General features: G+C 37.8%; 1 protein-coding gene across 4 annotated transcripts in view; it reads right to left on the bottom strand.

Annotated features, from left to right (window-relative positions):
- Positions 1–22,172, bottom strand: part of DLG5 (discs large MAGUK scaffold protein 5) — a 95,304-nt gene that overhangs the window by 39,626 nt on the left and 33,506 nt on the right. For all 4 annotated transcript variants that reach the window (XM_040702697.2, XM_015288292.4, XM_040702698.2 and 1 more), the window contains exons 2-5: positions 21,238–21,306; positions 6,469–6,634; positions 2,603–2,746; positions 1,938–2,121 (exon numbers count right to left, since the gene is read on the bottom strand). In XM_040702697.2, the coding sequence (XP_040558631.1) occupies positions 1,938–2,121; positions 2,603–2,746; positions 6,469–6,634; positions 21,238–21,306 (563 nt within the window). The remainder of the gene's footprint in view (positions 1–1,937; positions 2,122–2,602; positions 2,747–6,468; positions 6,635–21,237; positions 21,307–22,172) is intronic.

Below are 22,172 nucleotides of genomic sequence, written 5' to 3'. Positions count from 1 at the left end.
TAAGAATATGTAAAGTGTAAGTATATGTTAATTTACATTGTATTCATGAGTACTTTTTTCCTGAAGATTAGTTCCCAAAACAAGTCTGAGAATGGAGTTCTTGAGAATCCACAGAGACAAGCCACTTCTCGCCGCCTAAAGCATACATGTATTATCTTTTTGTTGAAAGCCCACTAAATAATTAAAGAAGGATAGTTATGCCAGAAGTTTGATGGAATTAAGCATAAGCTTCCTAAAAGATTTCAGAGGCAGAAAGTAATGCCATAAGCAGGAAACAGAGCAATAAGGAAGGTCTCCCATTCAAAATCCCAGTGTGAGAAAAAGTAATTAGTCCCAGCTGGACCAAGGAAGACAACTACAAGAAATAGTGTGAGCAGCAGAAACATAAGCTGGGCAGCTCCTAAATAGCAAATCAATGACAAACTAAGAGCAATTCAAACAAAAGTTTGTGCTCTCCAAGGCCAATGAGATGCTGTTTTGACACAGCCTGAAGATGAAACAAGATGTCAGAGTTACCAACAAAAATAGACTAATACAGATGAGAAATGACACCGACAAGATAAGGATCTTGGCACCCCTTCAAGACAACATGATTCACTTTGACATGCTGAGAAATGAAGCTATACAACTTTCTCATTGAGAGTAACACACATACTTTAAAGTTTTAATCATGATGTTGTTGACATGAGACTGAATTTCTTTAAATAAATGTTTAAAACGATGCTTCAACCTCCCTTTGTGCTGACAGAGTTTCAGATTTAGACAATCTCAAAACAACAACCACCTTCTCTTGGAGGTTTCACACTTCTGCCTTGCAGCCTGACAAGCTGATGCACAGAACAATTATGCCATTTGCCCAGGTTAACACAGCAAACTATTTCTGCTACACAGAACATAACCCACATTCTGAATCAAGTCACCAAACCACAACAAAACTTCAAAGATGAAAAGAGGATCGGGTCACAAGGAAATGCAAATCTTCATTCCTTTTCACACTAGCCCTCAAACATCTCCTAAGGCACTGCTCAGCACAGAGAGCTTGTTTTGACCTTTGCACCTCCTACCCTAGCAAATGATTATTTTTGTTTACATAGGTTTTACTTCTGAAGTCTAATGTTTGACTTGCAAGTTTGTCCTGCGAATCAGACTACACACACTCAAATAGGATGTTCTATTTAGCTGTTTCAGATGTTACTGTAACTATTTTAACTGTTCTGGATGAGAACTGTGGACCTGATCGCACCAGTCGCTAATGACTAATCCTCTTGCCTTTCCTTCTTCAGAATACGCAAGCAACTTTGCTCTTGAGACTGTTATATACAGCTGTATAATGCCTTCTTCCAGTTCTGAAAAGACTTTTTTTGTTTCAAGTTCATAAACATTAATTGATCTATAGCTTCGTTCTAACTCAATAGTGTCCGTGAACCTAAATAACCAATCTTAGTTAATTCCCCTAAAATTTGTCACTGAAAGAAAGAAAAATGTCACTTATTTTCTGTGACACATGGCAAAAAAACAAACCAAAAAAAGCATAGCATCCAAGTTTAAAGCTAGCCCTGTCCCATAAATTAATTCAGTACCATAGCCCTTTTTCAATCACTTTGCAACTTCAAAGTAGGTTTTTGATGCCTCCCCTAACAACTTAAAAATACCACATTACATATTATATTCATCATGTAAACTCTTTTCTTCTCTGTATCAAAATCTCCTCATGCTATCTAATATTCTATATCCCTTGTTCTTTCTCCAGCTAGATACAGAAAAAAATCAATTCAAATTCACATTCATCCCTAGTCCTGTAACATGTAAAGCATTTTTTTTAGACTTGGTGAGACATAAAATGCAGCAGTGCTACATGTTCATTTTTCTTGACTTGTTTGTCCAAGAAAAAAGTTAATGTATTCCTTCTAGCACATACACTACAAGCTGTAGCTTACCTGCTGCTGCTGGCTGCGTAGGTCTGTTATCTCTTTCTGATCTTCATCATGAAGCCTTTTCATTTCCTCACACGACTGCTGGAGATGGTTATGTTCTCTCACCAACTGCGTGTTTTTTCTCTTCAAGGTATCCATGTCCTCCTTCAGCTGTGACTGGTCACTCAGCAGTCGACTGTGCAATGTGCTGTTGTGGCACAGAAAAATACGCTTGGAGAGATAAATTTGCACAGACTGTTCTAACTAGCTTCAAGTAAGAGCTCGCTACCTAGAAAGAGGATCAAACTAACTCAATTCTTCAAAACTGAGTATTACAAGAATCAGAAAAATCAGAGAAGAATATGAAAATAACAAACTACATTCTCTCCGATTACCTTCTGCTCTCAAATCTGACTATTGGATTGTAATCGCAAGTCAGCAACCAGCATTTCCTTGTCTACGTCCCACCAAGCTATCAGGGATTTCTACCTCAAGTTTTCCAAAATAAAACAGGTAGTCCATACTTTTATCATTTCTAATAGTCCCAAATTAATTTTTATCTGATGCATGAAAACATTAATCTTGTAATTAGAGTGGAATAACAAGAAATCGTCTGTTTACCATGATTTAATATGTTACAATCTAGCACTAATTGGTAAATACCTTCTTACAGCTTTACTAATACTTACTGATAAAAATCAGCCTCTTTTGCTGCTTCTTCACACCTTTTTAACGTCTTAGTATGTTGATTCTGCAGGGACTGCAGGTCTGACATGGCCTTCATGCACTGAATCTTCAGTCTTTCATAGTCATGATTAGGTTTTGGACTGGGCCTAGAAAGGAAAAAGAAGTTGAAGTCAAATATGAGCTATTCAATAAATAAGCATTATCACACATCTGAGGCTGCTGGACCTCTGATGCATTTTAAAATTTGTATACTGTTTGAACCAATGTTTTCAAAACAGTAACTGACACTTCTTGACTGAAATCACACTTCTCTGGATTTTGTGATGTAGCTTAGCATTAACCTGTGGTGATCTTACTTAAACAAGAGTCAACAATGACATGGATTTGAATGGACTGCTTTGTTTTCTGACTTCTGACCAGTGATACAGTTCCCTTAGTGCATACGCATCTTTTTCTTGCTAAGACGTAAGCCCTTGGAACAGCAGAGTAGAACATACTGCCTTGGCAGTGCAGGCTTTTTTTTTTTTTTTGTAGATGAGCTAGAGTGCAGGGAGGTACAAGCAGCATTGTTGTTTGTTTCTCATTGTAGGCTGATATCTATATTAATCTGCACAATATCCTCGTTTATAGGATTTTTTTTTCTAGAATTCAACAATATATGAAATGTATATGTAACTCACGTTAGAGACGCCAAACAAGTTCTCAACATAGCTTTGAGAGAGACTCAACAGTTATTTCATACAGAAAATACTTACAATGAAATATTTTGCAGGGAAGTAGATTTGATTAACTTGGTATGAGCGTGTGTTAATGGGACTCAGTAGGCTTAAAGCTGCAATTAAGAATTAAATGTGTTTCACTTAATGTTCTCATTTTAATAACTGTTGGACAGATAGTGTTGACTTTCAAGAATTTCACTCTGAAGTCTAACTTAAATCAATACTTGGATTTCTAGTGATTCTGTCAACGGTGTGAACATCTCAAATAGAGTTTTACTACTGCTCATTAGAATTATATTTTAAAAGGGAGATTAACACTACAGTAGTTATGGTAATATGTTTGTAAGACTGTATGAATGAAGTATTTCTTTTTATACCCAGAAACAGACAGTGAATTACAGAAATAACAATATAAAAGAAGACATCCCTGAAGACTTGACTTGAACATTCAGTTTCTTTATATGAATTTACGTTTTAATTGTTACTGCAGTCTGTCATACAAGGAAAGAATTGATGGGTTTCTTTTTCCCCCCCTTCTTCCTGGAGTTAGGAGCAAAAGAGGAATTACAATTTAAGACCTTACTACTCAAAAACAACTGATTTTCTAAAAAGTGCCTTCACACCTCGCAGACATATGCTAAGTATCTGTGAGTCAGATGTGACTGCTATGTGTTTTCTTAAGACTCTCAGCACTGCAGCCATGCAAAACCATTTTTACTTCAGTTCAGTTGCCAGATGAATTTCAGTTCCAGAATCCATGCTGCAGTTCTTTTATGAAGCTAAGAGAGTTCTTGCTACTTCTAAAGCAGAGCTTACAGCCATTTTGGAGTGGGTATGGTGGCAAGAAAGGGAGACGGTAATCTGTGCAACACTGGAGTAAATATGATATGAGACTGAACAAATAAGACATCAACTAATTTTTCTCCATTTTTTTTCAATTGTTTGTTAGAGGTACAAGACCCAGGAGAAGACACACAGTCAGCTGTCTGAAGCTTCATTTTGAAAGCAGAAAAAATACAGTGGTGAAAAAGCAAGAAGGCAAAATCCCGCCAGACAGAATAAAAGTGTTACTCTGAAAGTCATGCCTCATATTTTATTATGTAGGACCACAATGTCAGAGGTGGATGTTGCTGGTGGGGCAGTAAAGGCTGAACCTTCCCTTCAATACTCCATAACATGTGTGACAGATGGCAGCAGATGGACAGTCTGACAGAATGGCATTTGATGCAGAAGTGTGTATGAAGCAAAGGTGTGTCACTGAATTCCTCCATGCAGAATAAATGGCACCCTTTGACATTCATTGACACTTGCTGAATGTTTCTGGAGACCAAACATTGGATGTGAGCACAGTGAGGCCACAAGTAGCACGTTTCAACAGTAGTAACAGTGATAGTGGGTCACCTCCAATGGTGCAGATTTTTATGAGTGCAGCATGCAGGCTCTTGTTCAATGCTGGTGAAAACGCATAGCTAATGGAGTTTAAAAATGAGAGCTTTGTAGCTGATTATTTGCTTTATAATCTTATTGTGCTCTGTATCCATTGTAGTTTCTATGAATCTACATAGGAGGTATTACTTTCAGAGGGAACTACATATACAGAGTGCACCTTGACCACAGTAATTTGGTCAAAGCTCTGCTTTAGTACTACAACACATGTATGCATACAGTCACCCTCATGTGACTCAAGCACAGCATGAGCAATCCTACTCCTGTCCAACAGAGTAACACGTGCTACTGATTTAGCTCATCACAATCCACTTCTGTGGCTCCTCTTCCATTACTCCAGGACTTAGTCAACACTAGATTTGAAAAACAGCTCTCAATTTTGCAACCACCTGCCTTCACAGCCGGCACAGCCCAGCCTACAAACACTTTGCCAGCTGCAGCTATTTCTAAGCATGCCACCATGATTTGTTGAGATTTGCCTCTACAGCACCTGTGTTTGAAAGAACCACTGTGATAGTACAATGTCTTTTAGGACTGCAAAAGTCACCACCTAAATGGTGGTCTTTCACATTTCACAATTCAGAGTGGCAGTTGGCAGTGTTGGTGCCTTGACTACTGGAAAGCGAATGATGATGTTTTTTGTATGAGGAAAGATTGCAGAACAAAGTAGAAAATACCATCAAGTTTTCATAAAGCAAGGAAGTATATTTATGTGAGAGTAATAATTTTATATTTTATTAAAGGAAAAAAAAAAAAGTCAGCTAGTAACCTTTGTTCATTTTCCAGCCATCAAATATTTAATTTTTTGGAAGGCAGCATCTTCCATCTCACATAAACCATTCAAATACTGTCAAAACACAATGTTTATTTTAATGAGTTTTCTTTAAGCTGTAAACTTTTATATTTTCTGCAACATACTAATCCTAACATTGACAAAAGATTGATTTGACAATTAAAGAGAGAAAACTAGGGCAGGCTAGAGCACAGCTCATCAGAACTTTATTAATAGTATCTGGGATTATAGAGAACAATACTGTAAGCTGTAAAATCCTCAATGCCTAAGCTCTAGTGGTTTCAGATAAGAAGAATCTCTGTTCGAGTAAGAAATAAACCAAAGCTCTGTCAAAGATGTTGATATTTGACAACCTTTTTCTCTCATCACCACAACACTTACAGACCCTCAAAAACAGAACACAAAGCTCCCCAGTCCCTGAAGTAGCCCTTCCAGCAACCCCAGGGTGAGGAGGCTGGAATAGTCAGCTAAGGAGTGAATAACAAAGCACACAGATTCTCTCATCTTCAGTTCACTGGCTCAAATCTTGAGACCTCTCCTATGGATAAAATTTCAATTAACCACCACTTCAAAGCAGCAAACACTTCAGCCTCTTCCACCTCCTCCTGTAACTTAACATAGGAAGCCTCAGCAACTAGCTTGTTTTCTTCTCTCAAGATTGATCTGAGTCCTCTTCCCCTCAATCCCACAGCAAAATTGCTGTAAAAAGCAGGAACATGCATTCCACGTGCAGCTCTCAAACCTCAATGCAGTCATCCTACATATACGTCACCACAACGTATGTACCTTAAAAGCAACATCAATACATTGCAATATTATTACTACCTTAAAAGCAAGAAACAAGATACTTGAAAGTTAATGAAAATTAAGTTGAAATGTCTACTTTGCTTTTTTTTTCTTTTTTTCTTACCTGCAATCATCAAAAGTTGATCCAGGAGATGAAAGTGCGAGTCGTTTGCGCAGCTCATCCCTCTCCCGAGTTACCTGTCGGAGCTGAAATAATATCGTCTCCAGCTTCTCACTCATCTGTCTCGTGTCTGCTACAGGTGGTGGAGACGATGCTTTACCAGTTGTACCTGACCAAGAGACAGTGAACTGACAGTCAGAGAACTCCTCAAAAGAACAATGTCACTTCATTGAAATAATTAATACTAATTTTTTTAAAAAACAATACATATATATATATATATATATATTTTTTTACAGATTCATGTTCAAAAACAAATTGTTCAAGTTTTCATCAGTGAGCCGACACAAGAAAAACTCAATTCAGTCAGGCTTTACATTAGCAGAACATCCTTATCTGTGTTGCAAGTAACATTTCCATGAGTAACATTTCCCTTGCTTCCTCATGTTCTTACAAACTACCATCCAAGAGGTGACAATTGATGGACACAGTATGAAGAATTAGCCATATGGCTTGCCTGAAAAAAAGGCAAGGCACCTTTGGATTCATAACTGCAAAGATCTCAAACAACAGTGACAAAAAAGTCATAGATAAAAGGTCATTTCCAATGAAGTATCAGGTTCCATGCTTTAAGAAAAAAAAAAAAAGGAAAGAAGAAAAAATACACTTAGCTCAACTTAGCTCAGTGACAGCAGACAAACTGTTACAGCAGAGGGACTCTTCTCCTGTTCCTTTAGCCTCATAAATAGACTATTCCATAGATATACTACTGCTAGCTTGATATTTTTTTTCAGGAAAGTTCTGTTTTCACACATTACAACTTATCAGTCATTCATGTAAAGATTTGACTTGGCAGCAAATCATGAGAGACAGACTTCACTTTTAACAACACTGGTTAAAGTGAGCACGTTACAATCACTGCAACTGGACAGTACATGCAGGATCTCATCACTATCATCATCATGTTCATCAGAGATGAACAGTAAAACCCCACAGTCTTTTTGTTATCTCATATCAATACAAAGAGATCCGTTCCCAGAATGCAAAAACTCCCTCCAGTTCTTAAGTAGAACTTCCTGTTCTTAAGTTTCCACAGCAAACTATCCTCAGGGCTAGGGCTAACATACACAGAGCATCCACTATAATAGGATCCCTGTTCTTATTCCCTTCAGCTGTTAATATAATTGTGTGACAAGAATTTCTGGACACAGACTATTCTTCTATTCTAACATAGTTAGAATAATGCATGCAAATGCTTTGATAGTTAAAAATTTCAGGAACATCCCACAGTCTGTAGAAAGATACAAGACATGGACTTGCACTGCTCTAAAGAACTTTCAACAGAGCCCAAATGTAGGCTCTGTTGAAAGTTTTTTCTCCTAATATTCATTCAAGAGTACCCTCTTCCATGAGGGCTAGGGATTTCACATTACTAAAACACACTTGTATTTTCTTTTTGCTACTTTTGTTTCCTAAAATAAGAATTATTCAACATAATTTTTAATGAAAGATTATTCAGAAACAGCATGCACCATTCTAGGCTCATGTTGTAATGAATAAACAGGAAATAATAAATGGAAAAGTCAAAATGCATGTCCATTTGGAACAGTATGGACATGTTAACGAGGAAGGCAGTTTCATAAATGAGTGGAAAAAGTAGACAAACATACTTTCTTATTCAGAAACTGACCGGGTACACGGTCTTGGGTAGATTGAATCCCAAAGCTATGCCAGGCAAGGCAAGACTGCTTTAAATAAAATCAAGCTATTCAGCCTTAGGAAAGAAGTTCCTGGACAAATGTGAAGTCATTAACCTTAGTACCAGAAACAGTTATTTTTCATTAACTTGTCACTTTTTATATTTACATAAAAACGTATTTTTGCATGTAAAATGCAATGATGATACTGTCAACATATAACATCAGTCAAGATTTAAGAATATAAAAACAATATTCCCTCTTATCCTTAAAACAAGCCTCAAAAATATATATTTGCTCAATAACAACTTCACATTTTTAGTAATTGTATAATCTTACATTTGAGGACATTCCAAAAAGCTTCTGTAAACTTCTCTTTCATCAGAAAAATTTAATACTCTCCATTTCCTTGAAAGGGGGTTTTATAGCTGAATGCTAAAAGCTTTTTACTGCATCTGACATCCTGATGCAGTATAAGGAAAGTGACCTGTGCTTCCAGCTTTATATTTTTTTTCCATCTGACTGCATATTTTACACAACAGTACTTCCTTTCTGCATTTTAACCACTCAAACTGGTCTTAAAATGTACAAGCCTAAAGGCTAAATTTCCATTATCCAAATGATGCCACCTACAGCAACTTACTTGCTTCCTCAGATAATCTGGATTTGTTAAAATGGATCTACTGCACATCTTGCAAGTGCAACTCACCCATCTGCTTAGTAAGCCCCAGAACCCCTTTTCCATATCAGCTCACCTTTAGTGCTGAGGATCCAGTAATACTCAGACACATGCTGCCAGCCTCCAGGTAGGCAGCACTCCACTGCCTCCAACAACAGCCCCACGGTGGGGGGGCTATGGGCAAAATTAGTTCACACAGTATATGCATGAAGTCCTGAGTATACACTAACTGAATCAAAAACAAGATTTTGCCAAATTTCATACATGCATTCTATAAAAGAAAAACAGTTACAACACAAGCTGAAGCAATTACATCTCCTGAAGTTTAAACACGTGACTTCATGAAAGTCACAAAGAACCACTGACATAGTGATTATCAAATATAAATTTTGATGGTTTCTCTAGTAATCAGTGTTTGAAGAGATAATACAGCCACACAGACACTACCGCACAGTTAGCTTCATTTGCATGTCACTCCCATTACTTGGGGGGTAGGGCAGCACACTTTCTGGACTAACAATAATATTTTAAGAGAAATGGGGTTGGGAAACTTGTTAAACTAAGACGTACCACAACACTGAATCAGTACAACACTGAGGTGGGAAAATGAGTACCAATGGACGAGCAATTATTTTTAAGAAATAATATGAAAATGCCTTAAGTTATAACACACTCATTATTTTCCTTTTTGAGAGATACACTTGTATGAGTATTAATCAATTCAAAAGGCAAGCTGTCATCAGCTAACAGAATGCTTGTAATTTTATTTCAATTTTTTTCAAGTCATTTTAAAAATGTGTGCCAATTCTTGCTTGCAAACAATCAGACTAGTTTATGTACAGCTGACCCTCCTCACTGCTTCCATTTAAGAAGAAATCAACATGGATATCCTGAGTACCATTTCTTTAAGGCCCTGTAAGTCATGAGAGAATATGGTAAAAGACGACTTGCAAAATAAGACAAAAGATGTGTTGCAAAGTATGACCAATAGGGTTTCTCCCCAAGCTCAGGAACACTTATTTCAGCTGTAGGAAAATCTGTGCTAAAATATTTACTTTTCTTCAATAATTTATGAGGTCTAGAATAGGATTACATAACAGAATCTATCATTTGATGCATTTCTTCAGATGTATCTTTTGAAGTGGTGTTGAAATAACAGAGACAGTGGAACAGAACTGCCTTGTATATGAAATAAAACATTAGTAAAAACAGCAGCAGTCCATGGAGGAAGGGAAACTAGAAGGTACAATACTGAACTGTGGAAGAGCTTCATCTGACAGACAGAAAACCTAACAGGTTATGAAAGCAGTGAGGATCATGTAACATGCGAGAAAAAGAATGTGCAACACTTCAGTATTTCTTTTACTACAGAATATAATACCCTAAACAAACCCGCCGGCACGCAAAACAAACTTTCAACTTAGATAAAGACTTTAGAAAGAGCTGAGCAGTCCTTCTGGAAAGATCAACATGAATGAAAATCTACAATCCAGTACTCAAAAATTGCAAGGAAAGGAAAGAAGTATTAGTTATGTCAGTTTGAAAAGTTCTTACAGAACTTTTCTAAGCTACAATAAAGATTAAAACCTGTACCACAGCCAGGGAAATACAGCTGAAGCTTCTGCATTTGAGTAGCCGGAAGCTCCCTGGTGGGAAGGATCAAACCTAACGTTTGTCAGGTTTATAACTGCACAGCAGAAGCATAACCTGAGCTCACGTACCCCATCCAGACAGAGTGATACAGCTGCTGGGCAACTGCTGCACACCAACCTGAGGCTCAGGCTCCACTGATGCTCACTGCCACAGCTTCTCCCACAGGAAGCAATGAGGATCATCTCATCATACTGTTTTATAGCCCAAAAAGAAATCTGCTGACACCAAAATGATTTCCTGAATGCACAGACTGATAAAGGGATGGAGGGAGTAGGGAAAGATACCATGTTCCAGACGTGCTGTCTAGAGTGCAGAAGGTGTGGATTCACACACACTGCATTCCCATTCAGGTTATTATGGACTGAATCTTCAGAAATCCCACCAGTCTGCTGCCAAACACTGATACTGAGGCATGTAAAATGCTGCAGTCATATCAGGGATTTTCAAGCCCAGTTTATGCAGAATCATTAAGAGGTCAAGAACTAACTCAAACTGATTTTTTGGAAGCAATGCAAAAAAAAAAAAAAAAAAAAGCAAACCCACAACTCCCTCTTCTCTGAGGCTATTTATTGGCAAAATTACCTTCTTTGTAGCTACTGTTTTTGTGTGTTTGTTTTGTTTTTGTTTTAATTTTATTTTAAATCAGGGTATCACATCCACTGAGTAATTCTTGGGTGAGTCAGAAGTGACAAAAAGCTTCACGACTACACATAGCTGCCAAGAAATGGATGCCATAAAAATTAGTGAGAATATGATAAAGCAATTCAAAGAGCTTGATACTTAAAAGAGTTGGTTAATAGCAAACAGACTGAAATTGGGCAAAGAGATTAAAGATTACCTATATGATTCGTAAACCGAACTGAGTGAAAAAGAAATGTGAAGTTATTCTAAGATTGTGGAAGAGTGTGGGTATTTCATAACTTTTGTTTCCAGGAAACAAAACATGTACTACTCAGATCAAAGGACAAGAAAATTACATAGGATTTAGATCTATAAAAAGAGGTTTAACTTGACTGTTGAGTCAAAATTTTACAGGAATATGACTTTTGAGTAGAGGTTGATCATCAAAAGCCAATCACTGGGATACACAAAAGGATTTCAGTGTAATGTACTGGTAGCATTGCCATTAATTTTCTCCTCATTTGTGACCCTTTCCGCAGGTGTAATGTTCCTTTGTCAGAATACGCTAACAAGTGACAGCTGTTGTATTTATCAGTCATAAACTTTGTTTGCATTAGTTAAAAAAAAAAGGGGGGGGGGGGATCAAAACCAAGAAACCAAGAGATTCCCAGAGTCTGACTGTTAAGTAGGAGTAAACAAGGGGAAAACACTTTTTCCAACAATGAAAGAATGTTTATGAAAGGGTATCATAACCCACAACCGCCAGCAAACACTTCCTATGAATAGTGAAAACAATTACTTTGTTACACACAGCTGTATCAAGTGTGAAGCAATAAACAGAAATCACAGCAATGTAAAAGGACAGCTATTAGAATGACCAACATAAAACTTGGAAGCAGTAAAAGAGGCCATGTTGGGAACAGCTATCAGATGGAACAGATGTAAAGTTTGCTTTGGAGTAAGAATTAATGGCCTCAGATTAAATATTTGACTTGTGTTTAGTGAAAAACTACCTGTAAATAGCTTGTCAGGATGATAAGTTAAAAAAGAGTTAAGCAAGGAAACACTGTTGGTTAAAGTCAAAATTGGAATAGATCAATGGGAACAGATAGACAGTATCTGGCAGCTGCAAGAAAAAGTTAAAATCAAAGTGCCAATGACTGTGTTTGTTAGAAAATGGAATGTCAATTGACCCTGGAAAAATAGTGATGTAAACGGGGGGGGGGGGGGGGGGGGGAGGGATGGAAACAACAAAAACACAATTAGAAAGGTGACTGGTGACAGTGAAGAACCAAACACCTGGAATAATAGTATGGTATAAATTGGAAAACAAGCTCTAGAGTATGTGATGAGGAGTAAAGAGTTAACATCTGTAACCACAATTCAGAGATCCAGCTATGGAAAGAAGGAAATGAAATACATGGGAAAATGGAGGACCTTTTCCATTCTGAATAACCTCTCATTAGTATTCTGGTATATTTTAGAAGAATGGAAGACTATGCAACACCATTCTATTAAAAACGCATTCTTTTTTTAAACATACTGAAAGAAAACTTTGATGCTTTGTAATAGTACTAAGGTAGGTTAAAAAAAAAAAAAAAGTTCAGTTCCAGGAACTATAATCCTGTCACGGCATCACACTACTTAGGTCAACAGTGTCTTAAGTGAGGTTGCAAAAGTACTGCATATCTGAAGTCTTGAAACACAGCCTTTAAGCCAATTCACAGAGACTTTTTTCAAAGAACATGGGCCAGAACAATGACTTAACCTGCCTATTCTAAAAAGAGATAAAGAAGATTGACTTCTGAAGAAAAGGGAAGGGAACTTAAAAAAAATATATTAAAAAAAGAGATAGGAAGTGAAGTAAATAATAGGATGGGAAATAAAGATAGGAAATGAAGTAAATCCAGACACCCAGAGAAATTAACAAAGATACTGTGTTGATACACATCATCATAAACACATATGACAATATCATGTTGAAGCATACGTAGAGTGGTATTCAGCTGATGTTCTATCATCTGCAGACAATGTATCAGAACTCAAGCCTTCTATCTTACTTTCACGTTCAAACCAATATCTTCTGGGATGTGCAAAGTGTGAAAATACTTAAAATATTTTAAGAGTATATTTCAAAAATGTAACAGTTGTGGTCTTAGTTCTTGGTTAAGAAAGACATCGAGGCCCTGGAGCGTGTCCAGAGGAGGGCAACAAAGCTGGTGAGGGGTCTGGAGCACAGGCCTTATGAAGAGCGGCTGAAGGAGCTGGGATTGTTCAGTCTGGAGAAGAGGAGGCTCAGGGGAGACCTTATTGCTCTCTATAACTACCTGAAGGGAGGTTGTAGTAAGCTGGGGGTCAGCCTCTTCTCTCGTGTGACTAGTGATAGGATTAGAGGGAATGGCTTCAAGCTGCACCAGGGAAGGTTCAGGCTGGACGTTAGGAAATACTACTTCTCTGAAAGGGTGGTCAGGCACTAGAATAGGCTGCCCAGAGAGGTGGTGGAGCCACCAACCCTGGTAGTGTTCAAAGAGCGTTTGGATGTTGTGTTGAGGGACATGGTTTAGCGAGAACCATTGGTGAAGGGCAAATGGTTGGATTGGATGATCCTGTGGGTCTTTTCCAACCTTAGCGATTCTATGATTCTTTATTCAGTTTGGTATATGAAGGCAGACAAAGTAACTCAAGATTCATCGTAATTTCAGCATTTCTGTAAGTTGCCAGCAATTTAATTTTAATTTTATTCATACAAAGTACCCCACAATCCCTCCTGAAGTAGCTGGAAGTAATTAGCATCTCTTTCTCTCTGTAATATTACATTTACAGAGATTTCGGACAACGCCACACAGCCCAGTAGCTGATACTGTCTAGAATGCACACCGTACAGCAAGAAATTTATAGAGACTGAAATTAAACTGTGTATGGGAACTGTTGAATCACAGCCTGAACCTCTGATTGACCACCTGAGAAGGGCACTGAGTCAGCTGCAGGGGCACAGGTGAACGCAATTTCACCTGAGTGACCAGAAGGGGTGGAGCCTGGCCTGGCTCCTAGATCCCATTTAAGGGCTGACTCCCAAAGAGGAAGGATCTCTATCTGTAGATCACTCCTCTTGGAGCCCTTCTGTGAGCCTAGGACACAGGTAAGCTCTTTATTTCATTACTCACTTGTAATGTGATCATCTCTCTGGTCCTATCCCTGTATACCTGTTTGCCATACAAACTGCCATTCAAAACTTAAAGCTATACTACACTGAGGAAAAAAAAGTCCAAGACACACATTCCTTAATACTTCCACTATTTAGTCTCTTTTAAGTCATCTGCTCCTGGGCAACAACAAAAATAGATGATTATTCTCCTTGTGTCAGTTCAGCACTAGAGCAAACTTCAGCACACCTTGTGCTGTCAAGAAGCCTCCAACATGTGAACTTAAAGAACGAGCAGCTCACAGAATGGCAACATCAGAGTCTGGGGGACAAAGAATCACAGAACAGGCAGGGTAGGAAGTGACCTTAAAGACCACACAGTTTCAACCCCTGCTGTGAGCAGGGTTGCCACTCACCAGATCAGGCTGCTTGGGTCCCTATCTAACTTGGTTTCCAACACCTCCAAGGACACAGCATCCACAGCTTTGCTAGGCAACCTGCTACAGTGCCTCACTCTTAGGAAAAAAATTTCCCTCAAACATCTAACCTAAATCTGCCCTCTTTTAGTTTAAAACCATTCCCCCTGTCCTATCACTATCAGATAATGTAAAAAAAAAAGTCCATCTCTGTCCTGTTTGTAAGCTCCCTTTAAGAACTGGGAGACCACAAAGAGGTGTCCCTGGAGCCTCCTCTTCTCCAGACTGACTGAACAAGTCCAACCCCCTCTGTCATCCTTCGAAGGAGATGTGCTCCAGATCCCTAAGCACCTTCACAGCTCCCTTGATCAAGTGACCACCAGATATTGGTCTAGTCCCTAATTTCAATCCACAAACTCTCAACCTGATCATGACTGTTTTTTAAAGACAGCTCTCTGCAATCCATCCACTTCTTAACATAAAGGGCAGCTCCTCCACCCCTCCTGCCCTGCCTATTTCTTCTAAAAAGCTTGTAGCCCTCAACCAGAGTATTCCAGTTGTGTGATTTGTCCCATCATGTTTCTGTGATAGCAATTATGTCATAGTTTTATACTTGCAAGATGGCTTCCAACTCCTTCTGCTTATTTCTCATACTTGTGTTCATCAGTGTTGAGGCACTTCAAGTGGGCTATGGACAGGGTTACTTTTTTGGAGAGCCCTCCCAAATTCCTCTGGGACAAATGTGAAGTTTTCCCCAGCTGCTTCATAAAGTGACAGTGTCTCCCAGCTCTTCTCTGTCACGGAGCAGTACATCCCCCCCTCCTGGAGAGGACATCTGGGGGTGCCTCCCTGCTCCGGGAAGCCATTAGGCACTGGGTATCTAGAACCATGTTATACAAGTTCACTTCAGTGCTTGGTGAATATTTATCTCCAAAAATTATAAATGCTAAGTGACTGAGTGCACTGTACGTATCAACAGATTATTAAAAAGATCTTTCTTATTCTGTGCTGTCTTCTCCTCCACTACCATTACTGGTCAACTGGGAGATCAGCCAGTGCCTGTCACATACAGTGCTGTTGCTGGGCTCCGTCTCATTCCTAAGTAACACTTGGTTTGTGCTTGGCACACCAGGCACTCCATAAATAATTATTCTGATGTCAGAGATGCAGGATTGTAGCTCCATTGAGAGAGTATGCTGGGTACAAAGAGTGGGCAGATGAAGGATGCTTCTGTTTACACACAGACATATTTGTGACTAACAGAGAGAGATGAGAAACAAAATACAGAAAGAGTATGACAAGCTAAAGAGGATTTTTCATCCATTGGGGAGAAAGAAGGTGGGGCTGAAACACAACAGTGGGATGCAGGGATTGTGAAAGCTTGTTATTTCTTTGGTGAATCAACACTGATTTTTTTTTTTCCTCCCCTCAGTATTCTCCCTCTCCACACTATCTATTTCACATACACAGCATGAACTTGATTCATGCAGCAGAAAGAAAAGGAAGGAAATTTAAGGGAACAAAGAAAACACAATCATCTAAAGAAGTTTTGAGCGGTAAGGAAGATAGAGAAGGAAGAACTTGTATAGCATAAGGATCTGTTTATCTGAATTTTTATTTATACATAGGCAAAAGAAAAAAAAATAGGGCAGATCCATCTATGAAGTTCCTTCTCCAGGACCACTACCCTAATTTCTACTCTGTGGCTTCTTCTACCACATGCACACAGTACATCCACAGGTGGCTGGAATTACATTCTTCCTGCATCCTTCATTCCCTGCAAGCCCATCCAGGCAAGGAAAGTAGATGACACAGCAGTACGTGGGACAGAGTAAGTGGTCCTGAACTATTCTGTGAGTCACATTAGTAACACTGTACTTGCTACATCATTCCTTGCTCTCTTCTCCTATCAGAAGGATGACAACTACTGAAGAGGAAAAAATTCATTATGAATATGTAACCAACATGAAAGGAGAGCAATTTCATGAGCTGATGCCAAACCCTATCTACCTCTGTGCTTACCTATTTCTGGACAGTGAAGAGTGCATGAAACATTCAAACAATTGCTGCTGTCAACGAAAGGAAACCTGACTCAGTTTTCAAGAATCCTACCTAATACCTAATCATGTAATCATATGGCTACTGTATGGCATCCTTGCCAGGAAGATCCTATTTCCTCTCACCCTAAACAAAAAAAAACCCCAGCAACATCAGTGTTAGATAAGTCACTCTGTACCTTAGCTTACTGTACGGAAATGAGTGCAGAGGGACTAATTATTGCCATCTGGCTAACTATAGAAAGAAAGGAAAAAAAGAGTTAATCATTTATTTAAAAAAAAATGAGAAAGTCACTGGGGATCAGACAAAGCCCTTTTGCAAGATTTATTTTACAAGTACCAAAACTCCCCTGCCTTCCTATAGGACATATGCATTTCATGGTCACAATAACAAGGCTATTATGGTAATAGAAAAACTCATTGATCAAGACAATTATTTGGTAAAATTTAAAAAAAGTCACTCTCTGTATTTACAGCTGTATCTTTACAATTCATCTTTCTCACCTGGAAGCTAACTGCCAGACACCTAAGCTCTTCTCTGATAGAGGGCCTTTGCCCCCCAAACAGATATTTTTCCTCTTTCACAATTACTTCTGCATTCAGGTATCAATGGACAGATGAGGTCATTTTCTCATCTTTCTGTAGGAACTGCTGCTTCTCTGATGAACGTTACCATAGACTTGTCCTATCACAGAGGGTTCGAGTTCCTGCCTGGCTGCTGAGAACCCACAGACACAGAGCATGCAACAGGAAAAAGAGAAATAGAGTCCAACACACAAGCTGGAACAAGAGAAAACAACTGTGAGGAATCTGCAGTGCTGCATTACACCACACACTGAATGCCCTTCATGCCACCCTATATTCATCTGTTGCACTCCATTACCAAAATTCTCAAGATACAGCTAGTCTTTCTCCTGACTGAAAGAAATGAACAGGTAATAGATAACTATCTAAAAAGCACTAAAAAAAGAGAAATGATTAATATTATTACATAAGAAAAAATATTTCAATAAGGAAGCACCTGAGATGGACAGAATTAAATTAACATGAAGTAACTGCAGGTAAACAATGTGTTTACCTTATTATGACATTTTTTTCAAGTCCCATTAAAATAAAATCAGTTAGTAACAATTTACTCCTGCATTCATAAAACAATGGAGAAAAGTCTGCAGCACCAGAACAGATCACAAAGCTCACTGATTGATATACAAAAAATAATTTTGTACTTCAGCATCAGGTTTGCCAATATCACACAAAATACTATCTGCTGCACAAGTAAGTTCACGTATAAACACAACTGTTCATTTATGTCATATTACTATAAGTAATTGTAAATGTTCATACTTTCTGGAGATTAAGATTCCCAGCTATTTACTCTATTAAATACACACAAAAGGTAAAGTCTTGTCAGGCAGTTTGTGGAGGGCATTATATGCCCTCTATACGCCTACTACAACACACCTCCAACAATGACATCAGCGGTAAAGTGGATGCAACAGTTTTACAGTACATACTTTTGTACCAGGATTCTACCTATCACTAAAAATGATTTCTAAACAAAACCAACCAACCAACCAAAAAAAGCCATTAAAAAAGTTATCCAAAACTGTCTACCACTACCTAGCAGCTATCAGCTCAGGAAGTTACCTGAGCCAGAGGTTTCACCTCCTTGAACATGTTCCCTTGTTTGTCAGGCCCATGTCAAATTTAAACACCTGGAATATTCTCTAGCATGAATTGTCAGAGCACACTTGATAGAGTCACCTGAATTGTACAACATCCTGGAACTATTTCAGAAAAAGATAATTTAATTAAGAATGCTAGCAGGAGAAACAATGGCTAGGATGATTAAGATTGGAAAGAAAAGATAATACATGGGAACATCCTCTTCTCTAGTTACTTTATGAACTATGGAGTATAAAGGCAATGAGTTGAAGTTTCTATTATATCTCCTAGCCAGAAGACACTAAGAAGTATTATCAGCTCATTTAACTCAGCTTAATTAGTTTCCCTTTTCATTTTCTCTGAAAGCTCAAAAGCGTTTCCATGCTGTTTGACAAACAGAAGCAAAGCACATTAGAAACAAAAATGTGTTTAGTATTAATGGTAAGTGTGCTGAACTCAGGAAACATAAAATATATGGGGCAGTCCTCTGCCCCGTAAAGAAGATACATGCAACTGGAGAAAATAAAAATATTCCTTTATATGCATGTTTGGCATTGATAGTTGTGCATAATATATTCCAAAACTTACACTGACTCCAAACTATGAGCTGTTCACCTTTTTCCACTGACACATTCATGTCACAGGAAAATCCTTATTTCCACTGCCCTACACAACCCTTGAAAATACATATTCCAGTGAGCCAGGTGGTGGTGGAGATTAGTGGTGGAAGGAAGATGCTTCTAAATAGTGAAACACTGAAGAAACTCAGGTTTTGTTGGGATTGCATTCAAATAAGTCATAAGAAGCCTTCAGAGAGTTGGCAGGCAAACAACTTCTGTTACGATGGCTTGTCACTCAACAAATTTGTCAGTATTAAAATAACCTCACGGCAGCTTTGAAGTGACTTGCAAACATGCTGGCTATTAAGTAGAGAGAATTTGCTACTGATATTAGACCACATTTAAAATATTCTACCTTGTAGAACAAGATGTGTGAGAGAGAAAATGATCTGGAGAAAAAAGTGATATTCATGAATAACAAGTCTGTAACCAGATTGTAAAGCAAACATCAGTTTCACACAAGGAACTCTCCTGGCTGTTAATGTAGTTAATATTAAACACTCAATTCACCTTAACCATCTGGAAAAGCAAAAAACAGAAAAAAACATCCATAACTAGGGAGAATGCTAAGAACACAAATTTGATTTAATAATGGTGATTTTATTTTTAGGTTATAAATAAATGGGATCACTGCATACACAATACACTTCTAAGGATAACTCTTAAAGGAAAACATACAGGACAGTATTTAGTATAAATTTTAATATTTTAAAACATCAGGTGAACAAAACAGTTTGGAAAGAGTTCAGTTCTGACTGATATATGGGAATAAATGGTGCCTCAGAAGCAAAATACCGAATGCTAAATAAGTGTTCAGAAACAGGAATCCCACGCTTCAAATATATGCCACATATTTATGGCCTCTAAGTGGTAACTGTTAAAGCAAAAGTTCTCTCTGTGATGGCAAACACTAGTTTCAAATCCTGTTAAATACCAGTTATTAACCTTTACTTCCAAAATTGTAAAATATCAGTTACAAAGAATTGAGTATGTATACTCACGAAGTTATAGAAGTTGAAAAAAAAAACAAACAACTTAAGTGTCCTTTCTTAAAATTAGGAATATGGGACCAGAAAGAACCACCTGCAACCTCTCATATCTTAAGCACCACTTCACCTAATTATTCCACCAAATTACTGTATTTCACATTAGAAGAATGTGAAGACTTCTTTGGAAGTCTTTTTGCAAGTCTGGTTATCCAAAATTTTTTCCTTCCTATCTTCAGCTCCTATTTCTTCATAACAAAACAAATCCCGCCCTTCTTTCAGGTAATAACATACAATCCTGAACCGGAAAAAATTAAGACTAACATGTCAAAACTTCCCATTCATTCAGTCAACCTTAAACCTTGTTTCTGCATGTTGGAGTTAAAATCTCATCTTGATGACTGCAACAGATGTCTGTTTAAGGATGTGTGTAGACAACTGACTTGTCTGATGCTGTCAAGGAACTATACAGATGCCTGACACAAAATTGGAACTTTAAATATGTGAAAGCCTACATTCCCTATCCATAGCAAATTACTTTTACATGGATTTCACAGTAAAAGCATTTCTATAAGAAAAGGAAAACTGACAGTGATCATTCTATTGATCATCTATGATCTATTCTAAGACCACCTTGCTGTTAAAGGGCTGCTGTCCACATTTTTTTTACTTTACTCTTTTTTTTCCTCTCCAAATATTTTGTTTCCCCATGGCTTTAAAACTACAGAAAACGAAGCAACTTATTACGCACAAGGCAAAAAAAAAAGTTAAAGCTTGCACTCACTTCCACAAGTTTTAAAATATTATTAGCCAAGTTCATAGCCTTTTAATATCCACGATGCTTTAAACCAACTACAATTTCAGTATCTACATAAATATATATACACATATAATCTGTAAATATGTATGCGCACATATAGATATCTAACACTCATAGAAGCCTAACACTGACATTTTTACATTACTTTAACTCAGTAATTTGCAGCACAGTTATGTAATTTGATGTAACAAATCTTATTGACAACAACTATATGCAGCTACAAAAATTCTGAACTTGCACTACACAAAAAGGGTATACTTATTCCTTGTAAAGATGCATGACTGTATAATACAATTCAACTTCTCTGCTGTTACAACTTGCACCCTTCTACCCTTGACAAAGACAGCTTTAAAACCACATTATCCCAGCACCCAAAACATTTGTTTATCAAGTTTTTAAATTAATCCTTTACTCACCAATGCTACTCAGTGAACTGCTGCTTTCAGAATCAGAAGGCATTATGGACAGCACACTGTAAGTAGATCCTAAAATTAGAAAAAGACAGACAGTATTATTTTTTTCCCCTCACAAAATCAAGTTAACCATTTGTTTTCTCGGCTCTGTAAAAGCCAAACCCACTGAATGCTAATAAAAGTGCACAGATGTTATCAAAGCTTAAAAAACTAGTAGGAAACTGATAACTTGTAAATGAATGTAACACTATGCACTGAGTAGGACATTGTTCCAGATTAAATGGTAAAAAAAATGAATGCAGAAAAAATACAATGGTTAATTCTAATGCACTGAAAACACTGAGTTTCTTCTTTAAGTATGAAGACTGAGTGACGTCTGCAATGACTGTCAGAATCTACTTCGGTTTCTTGTCTTCTTAGATGTACCAGCTCCTGCTCCATTTGTTTGAGGAAAGAAACACAATCAGTAAGACTTTTCAGACTTTGAAACACAGTTTCACTGGTAAACATGCTTGCATGCATTTCAACTTTAAGTATCTGACCTTTTTAAGGAGCTATCTGCCATCACTGACAGTACTGACAGCAGGTTTTACCATATATATAAGTAGATGGGGCGCCATTTATTTCAGTTTGTTTAGAAATGCACCAGAGGAACTAGAAAAACAGGCCCTGATTCAAAAACTTATGAACTAATCAGCTCCACCATCCCTCAAACAAGATCAGCATCCCACAGCAAAGAAAGGGAGAGATTATGTGGGCAAGTGATTTGAAAACTGATTCATTTTCAGCAGCAACCAGAACATGAGCTCAAAGATAAATTCAATACTTTCAGGAGCTGTCTTTCTCCTATGATCTTCCTTTCTATGCTTTGCTATGTGTTTCTTCCAAGCTCTTTGAAATTAAAAAATGAAAGCTAAGAAGCATGAGATAAAACAAGG

Source organism: Gallus gallus, chromosome 6, assembly GCF_016699485.2.
Source record: "Gallus gallus isolate bGalGal1 chromosome 6, bGalGal1.mat.broiler.GRCg7b, whole genome shotgun sequence".
In the NCBI taxonomy this organism is placed as follows: Eukaryota; Metazoa; Chordata; class Aves; order Galliformes; family Phasianidae; genus Gallus; species Gallus gallus.
Note: the sequence above shows the minus strand (reverse complement) of the source record. Positions and strands in the feature narration are given on the sequence as shown.